Source organism: Chiroxiphia lanceolata, chromosome 3 (assembly GCF_009829145.1).
Source record: "Chiroxiphia lanceolata isolate bChiLan1 chromosome 3, bChiLan1.pri, whole genome shotgun sequence".
Lineage (NCBI taxonomy): Eukaryota > Metazoa > Chordata > Aves > Passeriformes > Pipridae > Chiroxiphia > Chiroxiphia lanceolata.
Window position 1 is genome coordinate 23,198,625 of NC_045639.1, and position 25,794 is coordinate 23,224,418.

Genomic DNA, 25,794 nt, shown 5'->3' on the forward strand with positions numbered 1-25,794 from the left:
AAGAGGATTCCAGCAGTTCGCTTTCTAGTTACATATTATAAAATATGTAGCATCAACTAATTATGTGTCTAAATTTATCTCTTACACATACTAGAGATGTAACATGCAGAATCACAGAATCACAGGATGGAGGGGGTTGGAAGGGGTCTCTGGAGATCATCTAGTCCAGCCCTCCTGCTAAAGCAGATCCATGCAAAGCAGGTTGCACAGGATTCCATCCAGGTGGTTTGAATAACTCCAGAGAATGAGAGGGATATGCATATGGATCTCATTGGGGTTTAGTATTTAATTTTTATCCTGAAAAATTTAAATTTTACGAGTTCCTTTAAAGTGTGACCATGTTACAAAGGACAGCCTAGCTATCAAAAGAAAACTAAGCCAAGTGAAATATATGGGCAAAACCAAAACCACATTACTTTTTTAAAAAATACACTACTCAGGTTTTTATAAAATTTAAAGTATTATAGTGATTTTCTCAATGGCTCAAGGACAAGTAGGCAAACTATTGAATGTAGAGGAAAAAACATGATGTTATCTGATATTTAATTCCCAAGAGAAGTTTTCATTTTATGTCAAACTACAAACTGAGATAACACAAACGAGATCAAGCAAAAAAGCCTTGTGAGACCTGTCCTTAAGTATTTGTTTGTCATAGAAAGGGCCCAGACTGCAGATTATTCTGCAGGGCTTTCCATATTACTTTGCTGTGCCACTGATAGAGTGGAAGTAGTGGCCATATGTCACTTTTTGACATTTAGACTGAAAGAGCAAAAATAATAAATAAATAATTATAAAAAGAAAGAAAGAAATAAATTAAACAAGAGACAAAAAAGGGAAGGAAGCTTTTCTCACCCGCTGCAGATAGTAGCAACCTGGTGATGATTTTGCTGGAGGAACACTTTGTAACTTTAGACTGGTTATGTGACCTACAGAACATCCCTGAGGAAAATGTCTATACTAGTGGCTGTGACAGCCCTCAAGCTGAGCACTGGTGCTTTTGAACTCATGGTAGCAATTCTGCAGAAAAATACTTGTGTAAGTTTGAATTTATCCAAGTTCTCCATCTCAGTATTGCCTTGTAACAATGAGAAACTGATTGGTACTTCAGTTTTCCTACAGTTTTTTAACAGTCTCCTTAATCAGTATAACATCAGTATATAATGTTTTAGTTACTCTGCTATCATGCCCAAAGAAAAAAAAAAAACCAACATTTTTCTTGATGCTGTCCTTTTAAGACTGTTCGTCTCCATTTCCCTTAGTGGGTTCTGACATTTAGCTGGTATAAATCATTGTAGAGTCATTAGAGCAGAGTTTCCACTGGTGTAAGTTGCTATACTTCTGTTAAGGGTTTGTACTGGTTTATAGGACCTGAAGGGATTTGCCAGCAAATTCACTGACAGAATAACACAGTGCATATCAGGTGGGGGTTTAGGACAGTATATGCTGATCACTGTTTCAAGAGCTGCCTGTAGAGAGAAAGATAACCTTTTATTAAAGAGGAAAAAAATAAAAAAAAGTAGAAAATCTTTGCCTGATATCTTCCTTTCTGCTGTGTAGAACATTCCTTGTTGGGCCAACTCCCTCCCTTTCTTGCTGGTTTAAATTTTGCCTGTCTCTTACCAACTTCACAGTTGGATTAAGTCAGGTGTGAGGCTGCACTGCCCAACTTACAAGTAACCAAACTGAATTGTTAATTGTGTGCCACCTTAATTTTGCTGAAAGGAATTCCCTTGGAGCCATTGCACTGAAGTTAGTAGGTGCCCATAGCTGCTGCAGATATTTTTCTAAAAGTCCTAATGTGAATTCTCTTGAAAAAATTGCCAGAGATTAAATGATACCCGGTGTCAACAGTGGTGATAAAATGAGATGAAGAAATCGAATTGCTGTTTTCTTGTTCTGATGTTTTCCATATATGATTTTAAACAGCAGGAAGTAGAATCCTGGCTTTGCTGCAGTCCCCATAGTGAAGGGGAACTGGGGCAGGTGGAACCTCACTTGTTTTCCTCTCTACTGTCATTCTCTGTTAAAAAAACTGACACTGAAGACACCAAGGATGTCATGGAGGAACTAATTTGACAAGTCAATTTGTTTTTAAGAATGCTGTAATTACTGTGATGGAGACTAATTGATTTGCAAGGGACACAGGACATGGAGCAATGAAGAAGTAAAAAACTGTATAATAGGGTACTGAGGCTTTTTTTGGCTCTGGACAATTTTGGGACTGTCCCATCACTTAACTCTTGATAGATTAATGATGAAACCACTGTTATCATCTTTAAAATATAAGAATAATTATAATAGATGAAACTAGAGTTGATCAATATTTTTGACAAGCAGATACTCAATTGAAAAAAATTCTGTTATTGGATTTTTTCTATTTTGAAGTAGCTTTTTATTTTGGAATTTACTTAATTATTCCAATATAAGATATATTAGAAAATATTTTCTTGAAACAAAATTAAGTGTGACTTCTGTGTTTTTCAGGCAATTTCAAAATTCTTTGGGTTTGTTGCAGTTTGGAACATTAGTATATTTTCAATTTACATTTTTCAATATAATTGAAATCCAGTTTCTTCTCTGCATGGTTGAGAATATTTTTGTCCTCAAATTATTTGAATTCATTAACTATTGATCAATATAACTATTAATAACTACAATTAATTCAAGAGGCACTTAAGTATGAATAGCCACATTCTACAGATGGAAGAGGAAAGAAAAAACTTTAATGTCTTTGTTCATGGGCATATAATTAAGTATGAGACTGTATGAAGCTTCTGATCTCAAGTTCTGTGCTCAAAGAGGCAGTACAGCATCTTATATTCAGACATGAACAGAATTCAACAAATAAAGAAATGAATAGCTGTAGAGAAATTTCTATTGTTAATCCAAATGAAAGAAAAGTTATAAATGTTTCTCCCGGCTTTTATATATGGAAAGCTAATTATGTAGTTAAATACTAATTACTTTCTTGACCTGCCATAGAACTTCAAGAGAAGAAAATATACCACTGATTGATGAATCAATTTAATGCTAGGCTTCAACTTTCTATTGTTAAGACAATACATCATGCTGTAATTTAGTTTGAGTAAGAAAAGAAAATATCGGTCTAAAATTTACACAGCGCTTAAAAACATGTGGTGTTAGTCTCTTTCAAATTTGAATGATCACAATAACATTTGTCAGTAATCCTTTACAGTAATTAGTATTATTCCTCACTTAAGGAAATACTACATACTTTGGGGGATAACGTTATCTTTTTGTGTTCAGACATCAATCAGTAAATTTAACAAAAACCAGGCTTAAAGAAAATTCCACAATTTTTTCCAAGAACAGTGCAATTTAAGGCTTTGAATTCCAAAGCATACTTTTGCAGTGTCAGCTTGAGCAATTTTATACTGTGGTTTTCGGCCATAATACCGTAAGATGTAATTTATATTGGAAAAAATTTGACTTATTACATGTGATGCAGTTGTTGTGAAATCTCATGGTACAAGTGGAATCCAGTCATGTCACCACGATATAAATCTCTGAAACGGGGAGTTTTTAGTAGTAATTGCTATGTGTATTTGAACAGAACACTATGATCAATTGTTAGTTGATGCCAAATTGAGAACCATATATCAGTCTATTAGTTGAGGTAGAAGAGAAATAAATGCACAGCCAAAGGTCATCAGGAAAGATGTATTCGATATAAATGATCTAATGTTCACTTAAGTGAATGAATAAGAGAGAAGCTAGCATGCAGGCGAAGAAGATGCACAGCTTTGAAAGGACAACATTTATGATGATAGAAAAAGTTCCAGAAAAAAACCATAATACACATGTAATAGAAGTAAATTAAGCTATTTAGTGCCAAGCAAGCGTGGTGTAGCTGGAAAGTAAATAGTGAGTCGAGAGAGGGAAAAAATGAATGTGTTGCTGGTCAAATTGTTGGCAACTCTCTGAGGCAGTACTTTTGCAATAGATTAATTTAAACCTTATTAGTGGAATAATCTCTCATGCTAATACAAATTAGCTATCTAGGAATTACTGAATTAGCTACACTGGAAAGCATGCAACATTCCTAGACTTTTTTTTACCATTGCATGCAATAAAGGGCAAGGGAATAAATTATCATATTTACAGTTTTATGGAATAAACAGGGACCCATAAAGAAAGATTTTGAGCTAGATGAATTTTGCAAACTGGAAAATATAATTTTTTGAGGTATTTTTAAACTGTAAACAGCTGAGTAATATGAAATCCCTTTGCAACAGTAGTTCATCGCTCTTATTTGGATATGTCCAACTAGGCAATACTGTGTTTTGCGTGTGAGCCTATTGACAAATCTAGTCGTGAATGAATATTTTTCTATGGCTAATTATAAAGTAGTTATAATCTACTTTCTGTGTAATGTCTATAACAAAGCAGCTGTGCATCGTATATGATCCAGTCATAGCAGAAATGTTGGCAAACTGTGGTTCTAGGATGAGATAAACAAGATGAGAAGGGGTTAGTGAGACCCTGCGGAGGGAGTGACTCCTTACTGGGGCTTCTGGGGAAGAATCAAGCAGTTGGGTTACTGTACTGGGGAGGGCAGTGGGAGGGCTGGAACATGGGCCTTGGATTGGGGGTGTGGTGATGAAGAAGCTCCACTTGATTGGGTGTCCCTTTGTGAGAGGCCCCTGAGAAATAGGACAAAACCCATGGAAGGTGTGTGCTATGGGCTGTAACCTGCCAGAGACCTTTGGAGAATAGCTGGGAGGGTTGTTGGTGTGACTGTAGTGTTTGGAGCTTCAGAAGGAGCTTGGAGGCCTTGAACTGTGGAAGAAAGGCCACAGTACCATGGAAAGGAAAGGTGGTGGTGAAGAAGGAGGGCTGCTCGTCTGACTTCTGAAAGTGCCTCTGTACTGCAGGATGGCCCCAGGGGGCTATGCCAAGCAGGAGTAATTCCTTAACAAACAGGTAGGTGGAAGGAGTATTTGGGGAAATGCAAATGAAGTAAAGCAGATCCCTGGGTACAGTGGACAGCCAGGATACAAACCAGGTAGGCAAAGAAGCACTTGCTTTTCAGTCTCTTGAGGATTTGGCGGAGGGTGTCTCTTTTCTTTGTCTGCTTTGTTCCATATCCTCTTATGCCCCATTTTTTTCCCAGTCAAATATGGATTTCTCTAACTTCCCTCCTTAAAAACCTAACCTCCATGCTACCAATGAGCTGCTTCCTCTATGCTACCCTGCGGAGGGGTAGGCTGTCTTTTCCCCCCAGATCCTCGGTTTCCCAAATTGTATTGGTGTTGTATATAGGTGCTACAGAGCTCTTATGCCTTTTAAGCCATTCAGGGTTAAATTCTCTCTTTTGCTATACGCCTGCTTAAGGTGTTGAGTATATTTAAATTCTTCTACCTTCCCTGGTTCAGAGAACCAGGTGGCTCAGAGACATCTACTCTGCTGATAGATAGCCCCTCACAGAAGAGAATACCAGAGTAGGATGTGTTGCTGTGTCCCTGTGTGGTCTTCACCTACTCTGTAGGTTCTGCTGTGGCTGTTAAAATGCCAATTAACTCCTCTTTTTCTGCATTCCTGATGTTCAGATTAGTCTTCTTGCTAAGTCACAGATAAGTAAGTATGTTATTGGATTTCAGGGCTACTTCTTCATAGCTTTGAAAGGGATGACATGATTTATCATTCTGTTAAAGAGAGAATAGTAATCTACATAAGCTATTCAATCTGTATAAGGCTAAAAGAATTAAAATGCTGAATTACATTTTCAGTGATAAATGTATGGTGATAGCCTTTATCCAAGAAGGAGAGATAATTGAATATATTAGATTATGAATTATTTCAAAAAGTTGCTGTTAGAGTGAGCCTTACACTGCATATAAAGGGAAGAATGTCTCAGACACAGGGATTAGTTACTCTGTTCTTTTCCCCACATTCAGCATACTTGTATTGATCTGAGGCAGAAGTCAGATGAGTTGACAAAGGGTGTTTATTTGAGTAGCTAAGTGATTACTCTGTAGTCTTTTTCATATTAGGGATGGGATCAGAACTGGAAAGATGGAGTGGTATTAGATGCCAGTAACACTAAATCTTATTTGGGTGTTTTGCCTCTTTGAGATGAATAAAAAGCTTCTGGAACTGATGGCTTCTTTGAATCATAGAATCATAGAATCAGTGGGGTTGGAAGGGACCTCCAAGATCATCAAGTCCAGCCCTTGGTCCACTACTGCTGTGGTTGCTAGACCATGGCACTAAGTGCCACATCCAGTCTTATCTTAAAAACCTCCAGGGACAGAGAATCCACCACCTCCCTGGGCAGCCCATTCCAATGCCTGATTACCCTCTCTGTAAAGAATTTCTTCCTAATATCCAACCTAAACCTCCCTTGGCACAACTTGAGACCATGCCCTCTTGTCTTGCTGATAGTTGCCTGGGAGAAGAGACCAACCCCCACCTGGCTACAACCTCCTTTTTCAGGTAGTTGTAGAGAGTGATGAGGTTTCCCCTGAGCTTCCTCTTCTCCAGGCTGAACAACCCCAGCTCCCTCAGCTTCTCCTCATAGGATTTGTGCTCAAGTCCCTTCACCAGCCTTGTGGCTCTTCTCTGGAAGAGGTGCTCCAGCACCTCAATCAGAAGCATTGGAAAGTAGATTGCTGTCTACCAGGGTTAATTTTTTATTTACTACTGTGGAAAGTGGGATTTCTTTAGATTACTTATGTGTTATCTTTATTCTTGTTCTTCTTCTCAAAGGAAAAAAAAAAAAAAGAGTTTGTTTCCTGGTTTTGTTGTTTTTCTGAGCGTGCACGTATGCATGTAAGGCAAGCATGGCCATAGTTTTACAAATGAAAAACTAGCCTTCCCATCTCTTCTCAATTATTGCTGTTTCTCCCTCAATTCTAACCAAGCTCACAGATGTCTGACTAAAATAAGCTTTAGGGGTCTGTTTTCTTCAGTGCTGAAAACCACAGCACTATCCAGAGGGCTGAGATATTGATTTTAACCTGTGCGCATAACGTTATCTCATCTCTTGGTTGCTAAATGTGGCAATCTGTAGGAAAGGTCATATTCTCAGACCTAATTAAGAAAATCAGAAGAGGCAAATGACAGAAATGAGAAGTCCTAATAATGTCCTGACAGGGCTGCCATGTTACTGCAGATAGGCAGAGCGCCGGGCTGTGGCATGGCTGACTTCAGCATCAGATGTCAAGAAAGAAAGTAGTACTTTCCATGGCTATTGCATCACTTATGGTAGTGATAAATTTGGTTCATTGCTTCCCTTTCTAGAATAAATAATTTATTTTTTTGGGTCTGTTTCATTCTCTCTCTTTTAATGGTTAGCTTTTAGTCTCCTGCATCTCCCTTTAATTAAGATGAAGCCTGAACTTTAGCAGTTTCATATGAGAGGAAAGTGCTGAAAAACTTAGGAAAGATTTGTGCCAATATTGAATATTTCTCTTTTTAAAAATAGATAGTAAGTAGGAAGTAAATTATCCTTCCTTTGAGCCTAGAAAAAAAAAATCTTAATGCTTGGGTTAAGTGCATTTTCTTTCCATGCATGTAGAAAGTGAATAATGGCCTAAAAAGTAAATACTGTCATGCAGATTGAATCTTTTACTGAAGTACTAGTGTTACTGCAGCTGTAGGAGGTGAACATTGCATTTTAGTTCTTTTCTAAAGTTGTTCATCCTGCATCTTGTTTGGAAGGGAAAATGAATTATTCTTTGTTTTTTATTTTTGTTGGGGGAGGTGGGCTGCACTTAATTTTTATTGCTGTTCTTTAAACAATTTATATTTTGTTTTTTCTAGGTGAAATTTTATTATTCGATGAATGGAGTTTAATTTAATTTTGCATGGCAAATGAACAGCAGCAACTGTTTTTTATTTGCACAACAAATACTGTAGCATCCACTGTTACTGTTTTTGGGGACTGTAATGACAGAAGTAACAATAATTACTCTCCTTACAGCCCTTCCCTTGTGTTTTAAGAACACTTCACAGTGTCTCTATCTTTTTCTGGATATGGAAGTAATGGCACAAATCTTATGTTGTCTGATACAGAGCTAGAGCCAAAATATGGATATCCTGGATCCCATGTTTGGAAAGAAGATTACTTACATGGCTGATATACCAGTGTGAGACAAGGGGTGTACTGATAGTAGATCAGATCTTGCAGAAAACCAGGAAATACAGAAGAAAACCTGTGTAAATGTGCACGGTCTATAATGAGTAGATCTAATTAATGACAAATTATACATGGAAATTTACTTTTGGCAGTATTTCGTGGACAAAATTATGAAGCATTCTTTTTGAATGTAATATGCGGGTCCTGCTTTCCTCTAGGACTGAGACTGGTTTGTTTTTCTGTTGTGTTTGGGATGCAGTTCCACTCTGCAAAGATTGAGTAGGAGGAGTGGAGGCAGAGTGGTTGTGTTTATTATTTTAAGGGCTTTTGACATTCAAATTTGCTCAATCAATGACTAGAGAGTTATTTCTTCTGTGTCTCAGTGCTTTGAGCTTGCCCTTTGGTTTGGAGGGACTCGCTACACAGTCTTCCATTTTTATGCATCAACCATCACTGGCAGTGAAAGTAAACGTACCAACCTGTGAAATATTTATCTACATCTCCACGAAGGTATCAGCAGTAGAATTTTTTTAGTGTCGTTCAGTTAAACTTCATACAATTTGAAATATATTTGTGTGTGAAATTTAGCATTTTCTGAATACTTTGCTAAATGCCGCATATTTAAGTAGGTTCTTTCTGTAACAAAATACAGTACAAATAGACTGTGTGTCTACTCTGGCCATATAACAGATTTCTTACCTTTTGCATAGCCTCAAGGGAAAGTTTCTGTTGGATACAGTACTAGTAGTTGCAACTGTGTCAGAGTAAATCAGGCACAGGTAGATTTTCATGGGATGTTACATAGCCCTGTCCTTTCCTTGACTGTCACGTAGACATTCCTTATGGTGGTCCTTTAGAACAGAGCATCTGGGGGTGCCTGTTTGGGACCCGTAGTGCATTTTCTAGCTCTGTATGAACTGAGGTTCATCTATGTCCTTTGGGAAGAAGGAGATCTGGGTGTCTTTTCATCTGCCTCTCAAAGCTGATAGGAGTAGTGGAGCTAAGAGGGTGGGACACACCAAGAAAAGTAAATTGAGTTCAGGCCCCCTTGCGTGACATCGTGGAGCCATCTCTATGATAAAAGCATAAAAATAATCTGCACTGATAAGAGCATTAAAATGGACAGTAATCTGAAAGTACAGTTTGATTCTGGAGAGTAATAATCTAAAATTGTCCATTTTGAATACAGCAGATCTATTCCAGTGAGTATTAAAATCATCATGACCAGGCTTCGCGAACGAAGATTTAGGAAGGCTCTATCCACATTTGTTACAAGCACGCTGGTGGCTAATGAGGCCAATACGAGACAGACATATCCGATTGCAAAAGGCACAGCAGAAAGACTTCTTAGATGGTAAATTCTGCAAGACACGGTTCTTTCTCTCTCCTCAAGAGTGATCCTGCGTGCGTTCTCAAAGGAAACAGCAGCGTTATAGATGGTGTGTCTCCAGGCCTCCCGACTGGAGGCCAGAGTAGACCAGTTATGATGATCAATATGGCCAAGGCTGAGATGTTGTTTCAGGGAGTCCTTGTATCTTCTCTTCGGGGCTCCTCTCTTGCGGCAGCTGGTGCAAGTTCACCATAAAGCAGGATCTTAGGGAGGCGGTGGTCCTTCATCCTGGAGACGTGCCCTGCCCAACGCAGTTGTGTTCTCAGCAACATGGCCTCAATACTTGTGACTGCTGCTTGTTCTAGAACAGATGTATTGGTCACATAATCTGACCAGTGGATGTTTAGGATTGTACAGAGGCAGTGTTGATGCATTCTAGGAGACGCAGGTGGTGGCGGTAGATGACCTATGATTCAGAACCATATAAAAGAGTAGACAGCACAATGGCTCCGTAAACACTGATCTTGGTACTTTTCTTCAAGTGTTTATTACACCATACTCTTTTATGGAGTTTTCCAAAAGCACTATATAACTTGGTAAATCTAGTGTCAAAAAGTACTGTTTTAAAGTCTTGGAGAATGATCTGGTTTTTTTCTACTTTATCATCTGTGAAACAGTCTATTAAGTTTCCGTTGTTCATACCCATTTGAAATTCTGTCACTTAGAAATTTTTAAGAGAGTTATGTGAACAATCATATCCCTGGGCATTTCTTGATCTTGGTATTGATCAGTTTAGAATAGACAAATCCTTTCCTCCAAGGAAATAAAAGTGAAAATACTGTTAACGCTGAAATAAAAAGAAATTTTTTTTTAATGTAGCTTTTTCTGAACTTTTACAATCTTATTGGCAATGCAGTCAGGTGAAGTATTATCAATAATGTGAATATTAATTGCACCTTTCAGTGCCACCAAATCACGTATATATTTTCTGCAAATATGCAAGTTCTTTTCGTACAAAAAGCCTAATTCTCTCTACCTCTCTGGTCAGAATTTGGTAGAATCACTTTCTCCCAAATGACTCAGTTCAATCCCATTTTAAATATTTTTTAGCTCTTAAGTCCTTCCTGAATCATAATTTTTTGGCTTTGATAGGACTCTCACCGAAAAACAGCATTTTTTTTTTTAATCACAGTGATGAGTTTTAGTTGAAGAACAGGTTTTGCACCACTATTTTTGAACAAAAATAAAACTACTTTTTCAGGATAGAGAAGTTCCTGCCCTTGCCTGAGACTTTGAAGCACTGTGTGATTAAAAAGCTTGGTTTTGAGACTGAAGCTAAAAGCTGACCATTGCTGGAGACCTCTCAAAATATAAAAAAATTACTGTTTTACTGTTGAAGTTTGTAAAAAGAAAAAGGAGAAATGGGCATTGGTCTTAAGCAAAAAAGCCAGAAGGCTGTGTTGTAATGTCAGAATGTTTAGAATGTAGGGACTATATGTGCTTGTGACTCAGGGACTTGCATATCCAATTCTAAAATATGGTTATGATTTATAATTTTTTGTATTTTCCCCTTTGCTTTTCCTCTCCATACTGAGTGTTCAGAAATACCTGCTTTCCCTTACGTAGAAATTAAGGCCTTTGTGTTGTATTCTCTGAACTGGCACAGAGACTTTGCTCCAATGTTTACAGAACAAAGCTGTGTATGGAATGAATGCGAAATGGAAATTAACTTACTTTGTGTAGGAATTTTTGCATCAGTGACTTGAAAAGTTTGGCATAGATAGTCATGAAAAGAATAGTTCACTTGCTCTTGTCTAGATCTCTGCAAATATCTGATTTAAAGGAAGACTACTTTTTGCTCTTTTTTTCTTTTCTTTCTGTCTTTTTTACTTCCCTCCCCTGGTTGCGTTACATCTTGTCCAGAAACTTAATAGAATTGATAGTGTGTTCCCAGGTAACAAATTACATCTGTCTCTGAAAATAAGTGAATGTAATCATGACAAATTCATGAAATAAAGGGGAAATATATTGCTACAGTCCTGGGGAACATGAGTCAATATGCTTTATGTAATTATTTAATAAAACATCTCTTCTAGTGCATTGAAACAGCCTAAGATACTGAGGCAGTTGTATTTATGCAGGAATAAACAAACTTCCAGTAAAAGCTGGTGACCAGAAGTATGCAATTATGCATTTCCAGAAATACTCATTAAACCAGTCTGCTTAAATTTTAATCAGACTTCTATGTATGAAACAGCATTGGTAAGAGGAAGTAGAAAAAAAAAAAGATTTTTATGAAAGGCTGTGCAGATGCTTCTCGTGCCCCAAATGGCTTTAAATTTTTTTATTTAACTTCTTGTGCAAATCTGTATAAAAGTTAATAATACAAAACGACTTAATTCTGTTTTATGGGAGACATATTATTAACTCAGAAATGCTGCATTGATACCAAAGCTGCCAGAAAAGGGATATGATTTGGAGATTATTGAGATATTTGAAATAGTTAAGCTTTGTGTAGTCCATGTGAGAAAGTCAGAGGACTGATTATCAGTGGATGAATTCTTATAGGAAAGTGAAGTCATAGGGAATACATTGTTACGCTGAAAAATTACAAATCGCCGGGTATTTGCAGTATTTTTTGGCCTTCCTTATTTATCTTTCTGGTATGTCTGAGCTACATATTTTAATCTGTGTTTTATATCTGATGTGCTGCACAGGAATGCACAACTGGATGTGCGAAAGATAACCTGTGATTTGAAGTTTTTACAAATGCATCTGTAGACCTATTCAGATAATCTGAAAAGGGAGTTTAGAGAGTAACTCACCAAATGTTAGTGGATGAAGACAAGAGCGCATATATGCATCCCTGGAAAGGGTCAATAGCCTTTTTGTATTTCACTATCTCTCTTTTCAGGTGTTACCTGGTGACCATCTGTTCATTATAGATCACCTTGTGTCTTTGGAAACTGCAGTTATGAATATTGTTGCTTTCATATAGAATTCTAATGGTCACTGTGCTTTATCCTTCTAGGGCATCAGTAGCCTCTTCAGTTCACTTAAAGTGGTCAGGCTACTTCGACTGGGTCGTGTAGCTCGGAAGTTGGACCACTACATTGAGTATGGAGCAGCAGTCTTGGTTCTGCTGGTGTGTGTGTTTGGTCTTGCTGCACACTGGCTGGCCTGCATCTGGTACAGCATAGGAGACTATGAAGTTATCGATGAGGATACGAACACCATCCGAACTGAGAGCTGGCTGTATCAGCTGGGGGCGTCAATAGGAACTCCTTACCGCTTTAACACATCAGGCTTTGGGAAATGGGAAGGCGGACCAAGCAAAGATTCAGTCTACATCTCCTCGTTGTATTTTACAATGACCAGCCTCACCAGTGTTGGATTTGGGAACATCGCTCCGACTACGGATGGGGAGAAGATCTTTGCTGTTGCTATGATGATGATTGGCTGTGAGTATTAGAGATTCTCTCTCTCACACACACAATGAAAAATAACTGCATATCATGAATACTGATTTCTTAAGAACATCTGGAATCGTGTCAAATATTATGCAGTTAAAAATATTTTTGGTGGCAATATAGGTATTACACTCTTAGTAGTTAGTTTTATATCACAAATAGGAGTATTGTTGTGACTTATCAAAAATTCAGTCATTTTAGAAGGAATATTCTGTCCACATCCTTTCAATATTCTCTTCTAAGTAAACCATAAAATGTTTAAAGCCTGAACTGTTAAAAATTAATGCACCAACCTTTGTGCCTAAATTTACTGTGTGGCAAAATCTTCGTATGTCTGAGAGCTGTATATATTGGATAAATGGGTTGGTGCGTGGGAGGAGGTCAGGGAGCATCGTCTTGTCAGGGAGGGAGAACAAGGGCTCTCTAGAAACCACAAACTCCTCTGTGAGCTGAGCATACAGACAGATCCTAAAGCAACTGGGATGATGCTGTCCTTGGGCACCTCTGGCTCACATTTCCTTATTAGAATGGATACATAATTGCCAAGCTGTCCAGCTTTTGGCCATATTGTCATTTCAGTGCAGATATGCACTCAAAGTGCCTTTAGAGGTACTTGGAGTTAAGAACCATATGGTGGCCACTGCTAAACTGGGTCATATTTTTCTAGTAAGGGTGGAATTGGAACCAAAATAAGGAAAAAAAAAAATCTACTTTGTCCATGGAAGAGATTATCATTATATGGAGAAAGACACAAGCTTCTGTATGGTAATATTGCATCCAGAGGAGGAGAAAGTCAATCCTTGCTATGCAGCAAATGAAACCCAAATATATAATGAAACTCAATTAGCAGCACAGTACCTGTTGTAGAAATATGAACCTTTCATTGTGATGTGTCATTTTACAGCAACACTGAAGTCATGTACTGAGATTATGTGTGCAGTGTTAAGCAGGCTGAAGGTTAGTGAGAAGTATAAAGACAAGCATCCTTGATTGCATAGGGATTGGGTTATTTTAGCTATGAAAATTGTTAATTTTGTTCTTCTAGCTTTTTCCAGTGCCTAGAGTCCCATCATCCTAATAAAACACCCCCATAGCAGAAGGAAAATCTGTATAAAACCTGGATAAAATTGTGCAGTTTGCTTGTGAGAAGGTGCATTAGACAATGTAGCAGTGTAGCACAAAACAGGCGTCTAAATGTATTTCCTGATGAAGGTACCAGTTTAGTAGGAAATATCCTGATCTTTGGTTTATTGTTCATTGGGTTATGACCATAACACTAGCTAGAACAAGAATGACTAGTGTTATTTGATATTGTTATTTATTACTATGAATACTGAATACTGAATAACCTTCATAAAGTCACAAATATACATGGGAGTATTTTGGAGTTATACCTGTTCCAAACTCTTCATATGACAATGTTGCAGAAAGAAACTGAATTTATGCATAATTAATATTCGTAGATATTTGCTTTGAATTGTCAAATTAACTTTAATTTTGTTCTGGTAATTTTAAATTTCATTAATCCAGTCACATTTGAGGGAAACAATTTTTTTTGTATTTGGACTTCAGTACATTCTTACATTATTTCTTACATTTCTAACCCTGTAACTGTCTGTGTATCTAAACACCTTTATCATGTGGACAACTACATGGAAACCATTAGGACTATTCACAATATGTGTTTGCAGGAATGGCGAGTAAGTGATCCAATCTTTGAGTTTATTTCTCTGGGTTTTATGGGGTCTTGATTGCTTTCGACATGCTGAAATTTTGAGCTGTGGTCACTCCTCTAGATGGGAGGAACAAAACAGGTTTGTTTGCAGTTATTTAGAGCTTACCTGTTGATAGACATTCTTCCACTATAAAATGTTATGTTAAAATGACCATATTGTATAGAATGAAGCTCCCAAACATTGATCTGAGCTTGAACTAGGGTGATTTTATAAGAATTTAATCTGATCTAGTGTGATCTGGGTGCCTGAAAGGTGCAAAGCAAGTGTATCAGGGGAGACGGAAAAGAAGTTTCTTGGGTAAAGCTCTTGTTCATCACTCAGAAAAATTCATATTTGTTCATGACCAAGTAACATGTTTGTTATGATCTGAGCTACTCACTTATAACACAGTTGGTGGCTACGTGTTCCATGGTCCTCATTTTGCAGATATCAGATCACGTAGATTTGTGCATGGGATGAATAGGGGCTGTGGATGCCCAAAGCATCAGAAATAAGCAATATCAAATCAATTCTGAAAATGTGTTACTGCCCACTAATAAAAGGAAAGGGTATATAATTTCTCATTCATACTTTGCCATTAACACTGTTTTTATTTTAGCTCCTATCTAATGATGCATCCTCAAGAGGTACTGCTATCTTTTATTAGCACAGGGAATAGCATTTTCTTTCCATGAAGGACGCAGAGAGAGCCAAGTGTTTGACTATCTAAAAGTTCAGTTGTAAATAGGTGGGATTTGCTAAAGTCCAACCACAACATACTACTCCATTAACTTCTTCCCTGCTAGAGGATAAGTCTTTAAGAACTGTGTGAATTTATCTTGGTTTTGACATGTCTAGCTATAGTCTGGGCAAAAATGAATGCCTGTGTATTGAAATGGTCCTATGAAATAAGTAAAGGAATTTTACAAATTTTTTTTGTATGAAATGGAAAAAACACTATCACTTTCTGTGAGGATGTTACCATTTTTATTTAGTTGAGTAAGACAGTATGTTAACCAGACTGGTTTTGAGATTCCAAAACTGCCACTACAGCATTACAAAAAAAAAAAATAGTGTTTGGGAACGAATGTATAACAGCCAGCATTAATATTTCTAAGTGATTCCAGCAAAATTTTACTTTAAAAAGGATGGAAATTTTTAATAAGGAGGTTATTTTTTTCCCCTTTGGGCTAATTAACCTCCTCTGATTAAACAGTAAAACTTTCACTAGCCTGATGGGGACAGATTTCAGTGACTGGAACAAAAATGATAACAGTACCTTCTTTTTGAGTGTTTTATCCTCTGCTCATTTGGTGTGTCAAAAAACTAGCGGCTTAAACAGTAAGTAGTGGCCTGCTAAGCTTACAGTCACGATTTCATTACCAAGATCACATTTGAAATTTTGATCTTCTCTTTATTTTTAATAGAAACTGGGTTTTCTTGAAATGGAGATGGTGGTGAACATGTGTGGCTTTGCAAGGCTTTCAGGTCCTTGCTTCTAGCAAACTTGGGTTATAGTTTTGTTTTGGTTTACTGACTGAGTATCTTGAATAATATCTGAAGAGGAAAGTTGTGAATAGCAACGATACTTTTTTCTTTGATCTTGGAGTCTTGTTTGTTGAGCTTCTGTTTCCAGAGAGGTGTTACTGTGTAAACAAGTGATTTTAACAGATGCATTTCTGTCTTATCCACTAGCAAACTGTATGAAAGGCTTTTGGTACAGTCAGCACAGGACTGTGGTGACACCCAAACAGGATGTTTGTGTTAGAAGGGCTCAGAATATTAGAGTTATTTCAAAGCATAAGCAGTTCATAACAGTGTCCTTCCATGTATCTTTAGTATGCTTATGCACAGAGAGGTGGAATTAATGTAAGACAAAATGTGGGTTTCTTTGCTGCTCAGCCACTGGTATATCCCCTTCTGCTCACTGCTGACACCGTCTGTAAAGCTGATCCTGTGGCAGAAATACATTTGTGTTACATTAACTCTTTGTAGACCCGTTGGCCACTAGTAATAGTACTTTGCTATGATGTCAGGTAACTGTTTAAAAAAGTAGGTAAGACCACTTCCATTTTGTTATTCAATCTTTCATTATGGTAAATAATAAATCCAGATAACTCTTAATTAAAATTTTAGTGATATGTTAGTGAAGCTGTCTTGGGAATTTTGGCTGACTAGAATGCAAATTTTGACCTAGTAAAAAGTTTAATGTATGTAGCTTGTAGAAGAAACATGTTATGTCATGTTAGTGGTGCACAGACCCCAGGAAGGGATGATTGAGCTGTATGTGGGTATTGAGCCTGTGGGGTTGACTCTGTTGGTTGGGTTTACACTTTGGGCAGAGTATAAGAAAGCATGGCTTTATCTCAGCAGCCCTGGTCTCTGCTTCAGGGCCACCTTCTGCAGGGAGGTGTTCTTGTGCTCTCAAATGTAATGACTGCACACTCTGTCCTACTGACCTCACTGTGGCTGCAGTTTTCAGGGAGAAAGTGTTTTACTGTTGGTAATTTTGAGATGGGAAGGTGCAACCCCTAATTAGATTTGTGAGGGACTGTGGTGTACTCATAACCATGGAGATGTGTGGTCTGTTGTTCAGCTCCACCAGAGGGGAACATACGTAGGTGAAAAATGCCCTTGATTCTGGACCTCAAATAATGCACATCTGTTTGGGAAGAACAAATTATTTTAAAATAGAGATGAAGTATCCAGTGGGTGCTTTTAAGGATTTCTTTTCTGTGGAGGCTCATACTTCATATTACTATGTAGCAGCTTTTTCTGAGCATATGGTAAATTATAGTTTTGCAAAGTAAACTGTCTTCACATCTGTGAACTGACCTACATGGTTTTACCTCACTTTGTTTATTGAGTGTATGTGTATATGTGGAGAGAAGGATGAGTGTTACTATGGGAAGTAAAAGCAATTAACTCCTCAGCTTCATTTTAAAAGAATCAAAACATATTTGCTTATTCCTTTTCACAGATGGCCACTAAATTGCTAATTAATAGGGAATATGTCTACAGACAGATCTTTCAGAGAGGCTGATGTTACATAAAGCCAGGCTTAAAACCACTGTCTGGGTCTGTAGAAAGACATATATTTTCCATTTTTAATACCTTAGGAAAAAAAAAAGCTGTTCCAATTTTTAGTTTCTTCCCTGTGGAGGCATATGCCTTGAAATAACAGTTTTTGTATATTTTGTTCAATGATGCTGTCAGGTTGGGTTGTGTATTGTTTATTTTTCCTAAGCACTAGCAGAAATCAGAGGAGTTTCATTTGCAGTTTTTGTATCTGGGCACTGTGTCAGCAATTCCCTTGCCGTGCAGGTGGAGTAGAGATGAACAGTTCTAAAAATCCTTTGCATTTTTTACTTTTAACATGCCGTAATACCGATGGATGCTTGCCTATTTGAAATTTGAGAAACTGAGCAAAATACATCATTTTGGGAGCCTTTTGTTAGTGTTCTCAGTTACACTGAAACATCTCAAGCTTTTGGTGCCTGTTCATGCTAAATTCTCCTTTGTTAGGTAGGAACTTCCTGGAACTACGGGGCTTGACTCATCCAAAATATGAAGGTGACCGAGGAAGGGACACATGTTTGAATGCTGAACTAAATAGAGGAGACTGAGAGGAGGCCTCACTGCAGTCTACAACTTCCTCATGAGGCAAAGAGGAGAGGCAGGCACTGATCTCTTCTCCGTGGTGACCAGTGACAGAAACTGGAGGGAATGGCCTGAAGTTCTGTGAGAGGAGGTTTAGGTTGGATATTAGGAAAAGGGTCATCCCCCAGAGGGTGGTTGGGCACCGGAACAGGCTCCCCAGGGAAGTGGTCAGAGCACCAAGCCTGACAGAGTTCAAGAAGCATTTGGATGATACTCTCATGCACCTGGTGTGACTCTTGGGGATGGTCCTGTGCAGGGCTAAGAGTTGGACTTGATGATCCTTGTGGGTCCCTTTCAACTCAGCATACTCTGAGATTCTGTAAATCATAAATTCCCCTGTGAACACTATCCCTCTCAGATAGTGAGAGGGATCATGGAAAAAGAACAGAAGTAGGAATTAAAGGTCAGACTTGAGGACATGCTCACATACTGTAATCAGTTGTCATCCACTCAGTTCATTAATCAGAACAGACCAGAAACCCAAACCACTCATCTTCCTTGATGATGTGCAACACAGGCATCATGCAGTCCTTCAGCACTTCAGCTGTTGTCTCTAATTAAGGTAGACATGATCCTGGGAGAATGGAATAGCTGTCTCAGTTTTGTTCAGCTTTGTCTGTAAATAGCTTCTTTCTCATTAGACAAAAAAACACCCCAAACAACCCAGAAATGAGGATAACATAAGGTAAATTTGAAAACATAGGCAGTTTTATTTACAGAACTCTTGCTGAAAGGAACAGAAATCTTCCCCAGTAATGTGACCATCCCTCTGAACTGTAAGAAAATCTTGGTGGCAAGTATCATGATACATGGGTCAGTGTTGCTCTTTCACAGCCTCACAGAGGATTAGTGTGTTTTGGCGACACCCAGCAGGATAGGAAACCGGGAGCTGATGAAAACTAGACTGTTGTTATCAAAATAACTCAAAAAGATAGAGAGGCATTGCAGCATCATGTTTGATGATGTTCCTGAGGTGTGATTTCCCCCTCGTAAAGCAAGTCATCAGTGGATAAGGAAATGGATGTGGCCATGCTGTGTATACTTGTATACTTGTATACTTACTAAACACAAGGGAAGCACGTGTACCCCTCGTACACCTTCTAGGGGATGGGGGGCATTTTGAAATTGTTATTGCTGGAAGTTGGTAACTTGAAACTAAGGGGCAGCCACATGCCAAGTGCTGGCTCAGTTTGCTGAGAATATCATTCAGAGGCTGAGCACCAAGACCTATGAGACTTCAAACCTTTTCTGTATTCATGGGTATTGCCAGTGTGATGTTTTGGTTTAGAGGACATGCTGGGGAAGGAAAAAGAAACCTTGCCTTGCAAAAGCTGTCTCTTGCTCTCTGTCACATCCCTGGCAAAGGTGACAAAAATCTCTTAGATGCCACAGACCTCTTCCTAGTCCCAGAAGTGGTAGATGGCATGCTTTCTTCAAGGTTGATAGTTTTGCATTTCTTTTCATTCTCATCTTGTTTAGCTGCAGCAACACTACTTAAGCCAGTAATTCCTAATTTAAGGGCCTGGATTTATTTTTTTTTTAATTTCTTTTTAGTAGGAATTTGCAGTTCTGTTCCTTCACCCCACTGTGCTGTGCTTTATTAGATCTTGTTTGCTGCTAGTCATGGTATTTGAAGAGCTGGTAATTGTTAAGCAACTATTTGGGATTTCTGAATGTTATTATGCTTGGATGCTTTCTCTATTAGAATGAACTACCAGAAGTGTTGTGAGTATGTTTCTGTGCTACACCAACTTTCATCAAAGAGGTAGGACTGGAAGAAAATCTAGATAGAGTTCCTCTGAAGGTTAGAAGGAGGGTTCAGCTATTAGGGCAGAATTTGGTCTGGATATTTCTAAATGTGAAAATATCTTGATTTTTCTTATTAAAAGTAAAGAATGAGTAAAAACCAACCAAAAATCCCAACCATACAAAAAAGCCCCTCCAAAAACCACCAAAACCTCAAAGTCACTGTGATAAATAAAAATAAAATGAATAGACAACATTGGTTTTGGCTTTTTGGATATATAAACAATTCTTTAGATGTTTGAGTCCTGAGGGATGCAATTTTCAGCAAGGCCATCATTATTTCTCATCAGTAAACATGGGCCTGCACCAGGTCATGGTGGTGTTTTCAGACCCACCAATGAGTCAGAGCGTCTGGGCTGTACAGAGTTATGTCATTGATATTCAGTACAGACTGGGCATGCTGGAGAGATGCAATCAGTGCTGACAGACTTCACAACACAGCAATCTCCAAAGCCAGAGCTGTAGCTCTAAAAAGTTGGGTAAGGACATCCAGGACCTGCACCTTTTTTTTTAGGATTGCTTTTACTGAAGCATAACAGTGTTCCCCAGGGCACAGCATTCGACCAGTCCTGTTTAATATCTTTCTGAATGATCTGGATCAAGTGCACCCTCAATCAGTTTGCAGAATTATATGGGGGTCTTGAATTAGTGGGCAGGAAGGCTCTACAGAGGGATCTGGACAGGCTGTGTTGATGTGCTGAGGCCAATGGTATGAGGTTCAACAAGGCAAAGCACTGGGCTCTGCACTGGGGTCATGTGCAAGTGTCACATTGGGTTTGTGTGACTAGGTTTTGGTAGCAGGGGGCATTCAGGGGTGGCTTCGGTGAGAAGTTGCCAGAAGCTTCCTGCATGTCCTGCAGAGCCAACACCAGATGGATTCAGGATGGACCTGCTGCTGGCCAAGGCCAAGCCAATCAGGAATGACAGTATCACCTCAGTGATAACATATTTAAGATGGAGAAAAAAAGTTGTTGATGAAAATTCTAGCCAGGGGAGAGCAGAGTGAGAACACCTGAACAGCAATGCAGACACCAAGGTCAGTGCAGGAGGGGGAGGAGGTGCTACAGGTGCCAGAGCTGAGGTTCCTGTGCAGACCGTGCTGCAGATCATGGGGAAGCAGCTGTGCCCCTGCAGCCCATGGGGGTGCAGAGACCCACGTGCAGGCTGTGGAGAGAGAAGCCCATGCTAGAGCACAATTTCCTAGTAGGACTTGTGGCCCTGTGGGTGACCCACGCTGGAGCAGCCTATGACTGAAGGGCTGCACCCTGTGGAAAAAATTAGCCATGTTGCAGCAGTTTGTGAAGAACTGTTGCCCAGGGGATGAATTCATGCTGGAGAAGTTCGTGAAGGACTGTTTCCCATGGGAGGAACCCCACAGGGAGCAGGGGAAGGATTCCTCTCCCTGAGCAGCAGTGGAAAAAACAATTGACTGTAGCCCTCACTCCCCATCTCCCTGCGCCACTGGCGGGGAGAAGATAGAACTTGGAAGGAGGGAGGGGTGGGAGGAATGTCTTTCTGAGATTTGTTTTTCTTCTCATTCTTCTGCTCTGATTCTGTTAGTAATAAATTTAATTCATATCCCCACTTTGAGTCTGCTTTGCCTGTGATGGAGATCAGAGAGTGATCTCTCCCTGTCCTTATCTCAACTCATGAACCCTTTGTTATATCTTCTCTCCTCTGTCCAGTTGCAGAGGGGAGTGAGAGAGTGGCTTTAGGGGGTACCTGGTGTCCAGCCAGAGTCAACCCGTTACAGGTCACAACAGCTTCATGCAGCACTAGAGGCTGGGGGACAGAATGCCTGGAAAGCAGCTCAGTGGAAAAGGACCTGGGGGTGCTGTTGACAGTAGCTGAACATGAACACCAGCAGTGTGCTCAGGTGGCCAAGAGGGCCAGTGGATCCTGGTCTGTATCAGAAATAGTGTGGACAGCAGGGCTAGGGAAGGGATCATCTCCTTGTACTTGGCACTGATGAGGCTGTGCCTCAAATCCTTTCTTCAGTTTTGGGCCCCTCACTACAAGAAAGACATTGAGGTGCTGGAGTGTGTCCAGAGAAGGGCAATGGAGCTGGTGAAAGGTCTGGAGCACAAGTCTTTTAAGGAGCAGCTGAGGGAGCTGGGGGTGTTTAGCTCAGAGAAAGGGAGGTTCACGGGTGACCTTATCACTCTCTACAGCTACCTGAAAGGAGGTTGTAGCCAGGCGAGGGGTGGTCTATTCTCCCTAATAACAAGTGCCAGGATGAGAGGAAACAGCCTCAAGTTGCACCAGGCGAAGTTTAGATTGGATATTAGGAAAGATTTCTGGAAAGGGTGGCCAGGCTTTGGAACAGGTGGCCCAGGAAGTATTCCATCCTGGAAGTATTTAAAAGATGTGTAGATGTGACACTTAGGGATGTGGTTTCATGGTGAACCTGGCAGTGCAGGGATGGCAGTGGACTCAATGATCTTAGAGGACTTTTCCAATTCGAACAATTCTGTAGTTCTGTGACAAAACACTGGTGTTAAATACAAGAAAAGGGTAGCCTTTAGGTGACACCCATGTAAATAGCAAATTTTTACAAAAATCATCATCTCCAGGCTAAGATGGACTGGAAGGTTTTTTCATTACAGCATTAGCACAAAACCAGTGCTAATGCTGTAATAAATATCTGTGAGCTAATGACCATGGCCATGTGAGGAGTGGCCCATTCATATGGGCTTAGTCATCTCCTCACCTCAACACGCTTCAAAGCAATATTTATAGAAGAAAGAAAATGATTTTTTTTGTGAGTATATTATGATAGTAGTACTTTGGTTCCTGGCCTGGTTTGGGGAAACATAAACTGACTATGTGTAAGTTGTTATTTCTTAGTATGCAAAAGTGAATATGAGTATTTTTTTTCTTGTTATTTAAAGAGTAAAGGACGAGATTAAAGCTATATTAAATTATTACTATTAAATTTCTGTCAAGATGTAATTTGCAAAGGGCAAGGGTAAATTGCCCATGTACTTTTGATTGTAGAGAAAAAGAACATAAATGTTCCAGAGCTTTATCACATATACATGCTTTATGAATCATCTCATGATATGTCATTTTGCCTTGATGACTAAAAATTTTGGGCTGTACTTCAGCCTAATAGATCTAGAGAATTGTCCTACCTCAGAATATACTAGAATTTAATTGCTAGAGTAGTCCCTGGAGATTTTATTCCAAATCTCTGTCAGTATTGTGCAAATCCAATCAGGACTATTTTTGAAGTGAGATTTTTCTAAAAAGTTCTAATTCTCAAGGTTCTTACAATCCAGTTGGTCTCCTGCAGAGCTTAACATTGCTCTCCAAGACACTGGACAACTTTTGAAAGGACTGTAAATGCAAATGGAGAAAAAAAAGTTCTGTTTGATTGGAGAGAAGATGAAAGCTATAAAGTGTTGATGGTTTGGTTTTTCCCAGCTCACACTATGGTAATATTATAGATAATTGCCTTTTTTCTTTTTGTTGCACAGCGTTTCTAAATTTTGACTTTTTGATAGGATTGAGGAGGATAAAGAAAATAAATAGGTATCTCAGCTGTGGGTGTTCTGTCTTTTTCACCTGATGTCTTTCATACCATGTGCTTGTTGGTATAGGATTTTGCTTTAGGCCATTTCTAACATTTCTTCCTGTAAGTAGATTTAAAACACTGAAATGGGCTGGCTTTATCAAACTTTCATCAGCATGTGCAAACCAACTTGTTTTAAAATCTGAAGGAACATCATTAACTCAAGTTAATTTATGAGAAAGAAGAGCCTGGCGCATCCAGAATATGGACTGGATGCAGAGGAATGTAAAAAGAAGAAAGAATATTTCAGGCAGGTGAACCAGAAGATAATATGCAAGATAAATATTTTGTTCTATATGAAAAAAACAAGAATCTGCCAAAGGTATTTTGCTTTGATAGGCAGGATAGCAAAGCTGGGGGTTCAGTTTATAGTTTTATTTTTAAATTACTGAGGTACACGAGTGCAATCTAGAAGAGCATGGTTTGTCTGTTGGAACTATATTCTGGATTTCCGCCTGTGGAACTGGCTAAATATATATGGCATACAAAAAGCATGACAAATTTTTCTTTCTTTCTGCAGTCCTGGGAGGCCTTTCCTTAAGCAACCAACTGTATTGCTGAAGGCTAGAAATCTTGGACAAGGATTTGGTTCTACACAAGAATAATCTGTTTTTCAAAGTCCATTTCTGACTAAGAAAAATCCAATTAGATAGGCATGGGAAAAAATAGTAAAATAGCACATCTACTCATATGACATGTTGTGCCACTTGTCACATAATATGTGGAATATGATAGAACTTCTGAAGCATCTTCTTAGCACTTTCCACTTCTGCATCGACTTAAAAAAAATATGTAGTTATTTTAATATCTAATTGCTACTGGATTCAAACAGGCATACTGTAGGTTACAAAATTCTGGAGTATAAACAGTTGCCTAGCTGTGATGTGTAAGTGGTTTATAGAACATGATATGTCCCTAACCATTTAGATGAGCTGTCTCATGACATCTTGAGAATAAATAAGGGTTAGTTGTGCTTACCAGATCAGTGAGTTTTAATGCATTTGGCTGATTTTATATTTTAAAGAAAGATTTGGCTGTTTATAAAAATGATAGGCAATGTTTTAGAGGAAGCAAATACTGCTGTGGGTCATATGCAGTTTATTTCTTGAAGTTAAGAGCTCTGAAATAAACTAGATCTGAACTTGAGTTATTATCTGAAGACATATCCTGTCAAAAGCAGCAGCCTGATGGAAGAAATTCTGATCTACTGAGAAAATGTGAACTATAAGTGAAAATATCAGTATCTTTTATCCATAGTACAGCAACTCTTGATGCAACTGGTGTGAAAAATGTGGAAGGAGACAATTAATATACTAATAGGTCCTATTACCTGGAAGAAAAGTAGAAAATTTATTCTTCTAATCCAAGGTTTCAGCAGCCAGTAGGGTCCTAAGTGTCTTACTGTAAAGGCTGAAATAGTTGAAGTATTAAGGCTTGACTGTTCTTACCTCAACATGAATTAGGAATGTTTTTTTTTCTTCTTCTTTGAAATTAAACCAGTAACTGTACCAGGTGGTGTGGAAGTAAATTCCTCTGGTGAGATAACGGGCAAACCTTGCCTTCCCCTGTCACTATCTCAAAAGCAAAAATGGGTGGCTCTATAAGTGCAGGTGAGACGGATGATTCAGGTTGTGGTTCGGTACTTCTTCATTGTTAATGGAAGGTTTCTGGGGGATCTTCGCTACAAAATAAGAGGGAACTGGAGATTTTTAATATCTTCTAAATGTTCTGAAGCCAAATTGAAGGGGAAAAAATTGGACTTAAGATAAGGAGTTAATATCTGTATTTGAACTTTAATGAGATGGGGGTTTTCTTGGGTTTGTTTTGTTGTTTTGTTTTGTTTTGTTTTGTTTTTGGGGGTGGGGGGTTCAAGTTATTTTCTGGTAAAATTAAGATTTCCTGAAAAAGCGTGGAAAATAGTGTTAGGATTTTTCAGTCAGCCTGGTCCATGAAGATCTTAAACAGTCTCAGAACTTCTAGTCAGTTCATTAGGCGAATTCTGAAAACCATGAGCTTATTTATTACAGTCGTATCACTTACTGACAGTTTGTACTTTTAATACAACTTTTGTAAAATATGAAGTAGCATACTTGCTACAGTTTTGAACCAACCTAATCTTAATGTTCCTTTTCCAAAAT

At 38.7% G+C, this 25,794-nt stretch overlaps 1 protein-coding gene across 3 annotated transcripts in view; it reads left to right on the forward strand.

Annotated features, from left to right (window-relative positions):
- KCNH1 (potassium voltage-gated channel subfamily H member 1) overlaps window positions 1-25,794 on the forward strand; it is a 185,262-nt gene that overhangs the window by 40,024 nt on the left and 119,444 nt on the right. For all 3 annotated transcript variants that reach the window (XR_004356274.1, XR_004356275.1, XM_032683850.1), the window contains exon 7: window positions 12,463-12,892. Coding sequence is in view for 1 of the 3 variants with exons in the window: in XM_032683850.1 (XP_032539741.1) it covers window positions 12,463-12,892 (430 nt within the window). In the remaining 2 variants the exon portion in view is untranslated. The remainder of the gene's footprint in view (window positions 1-12,462; window positions 12,893-25,794) is intronic.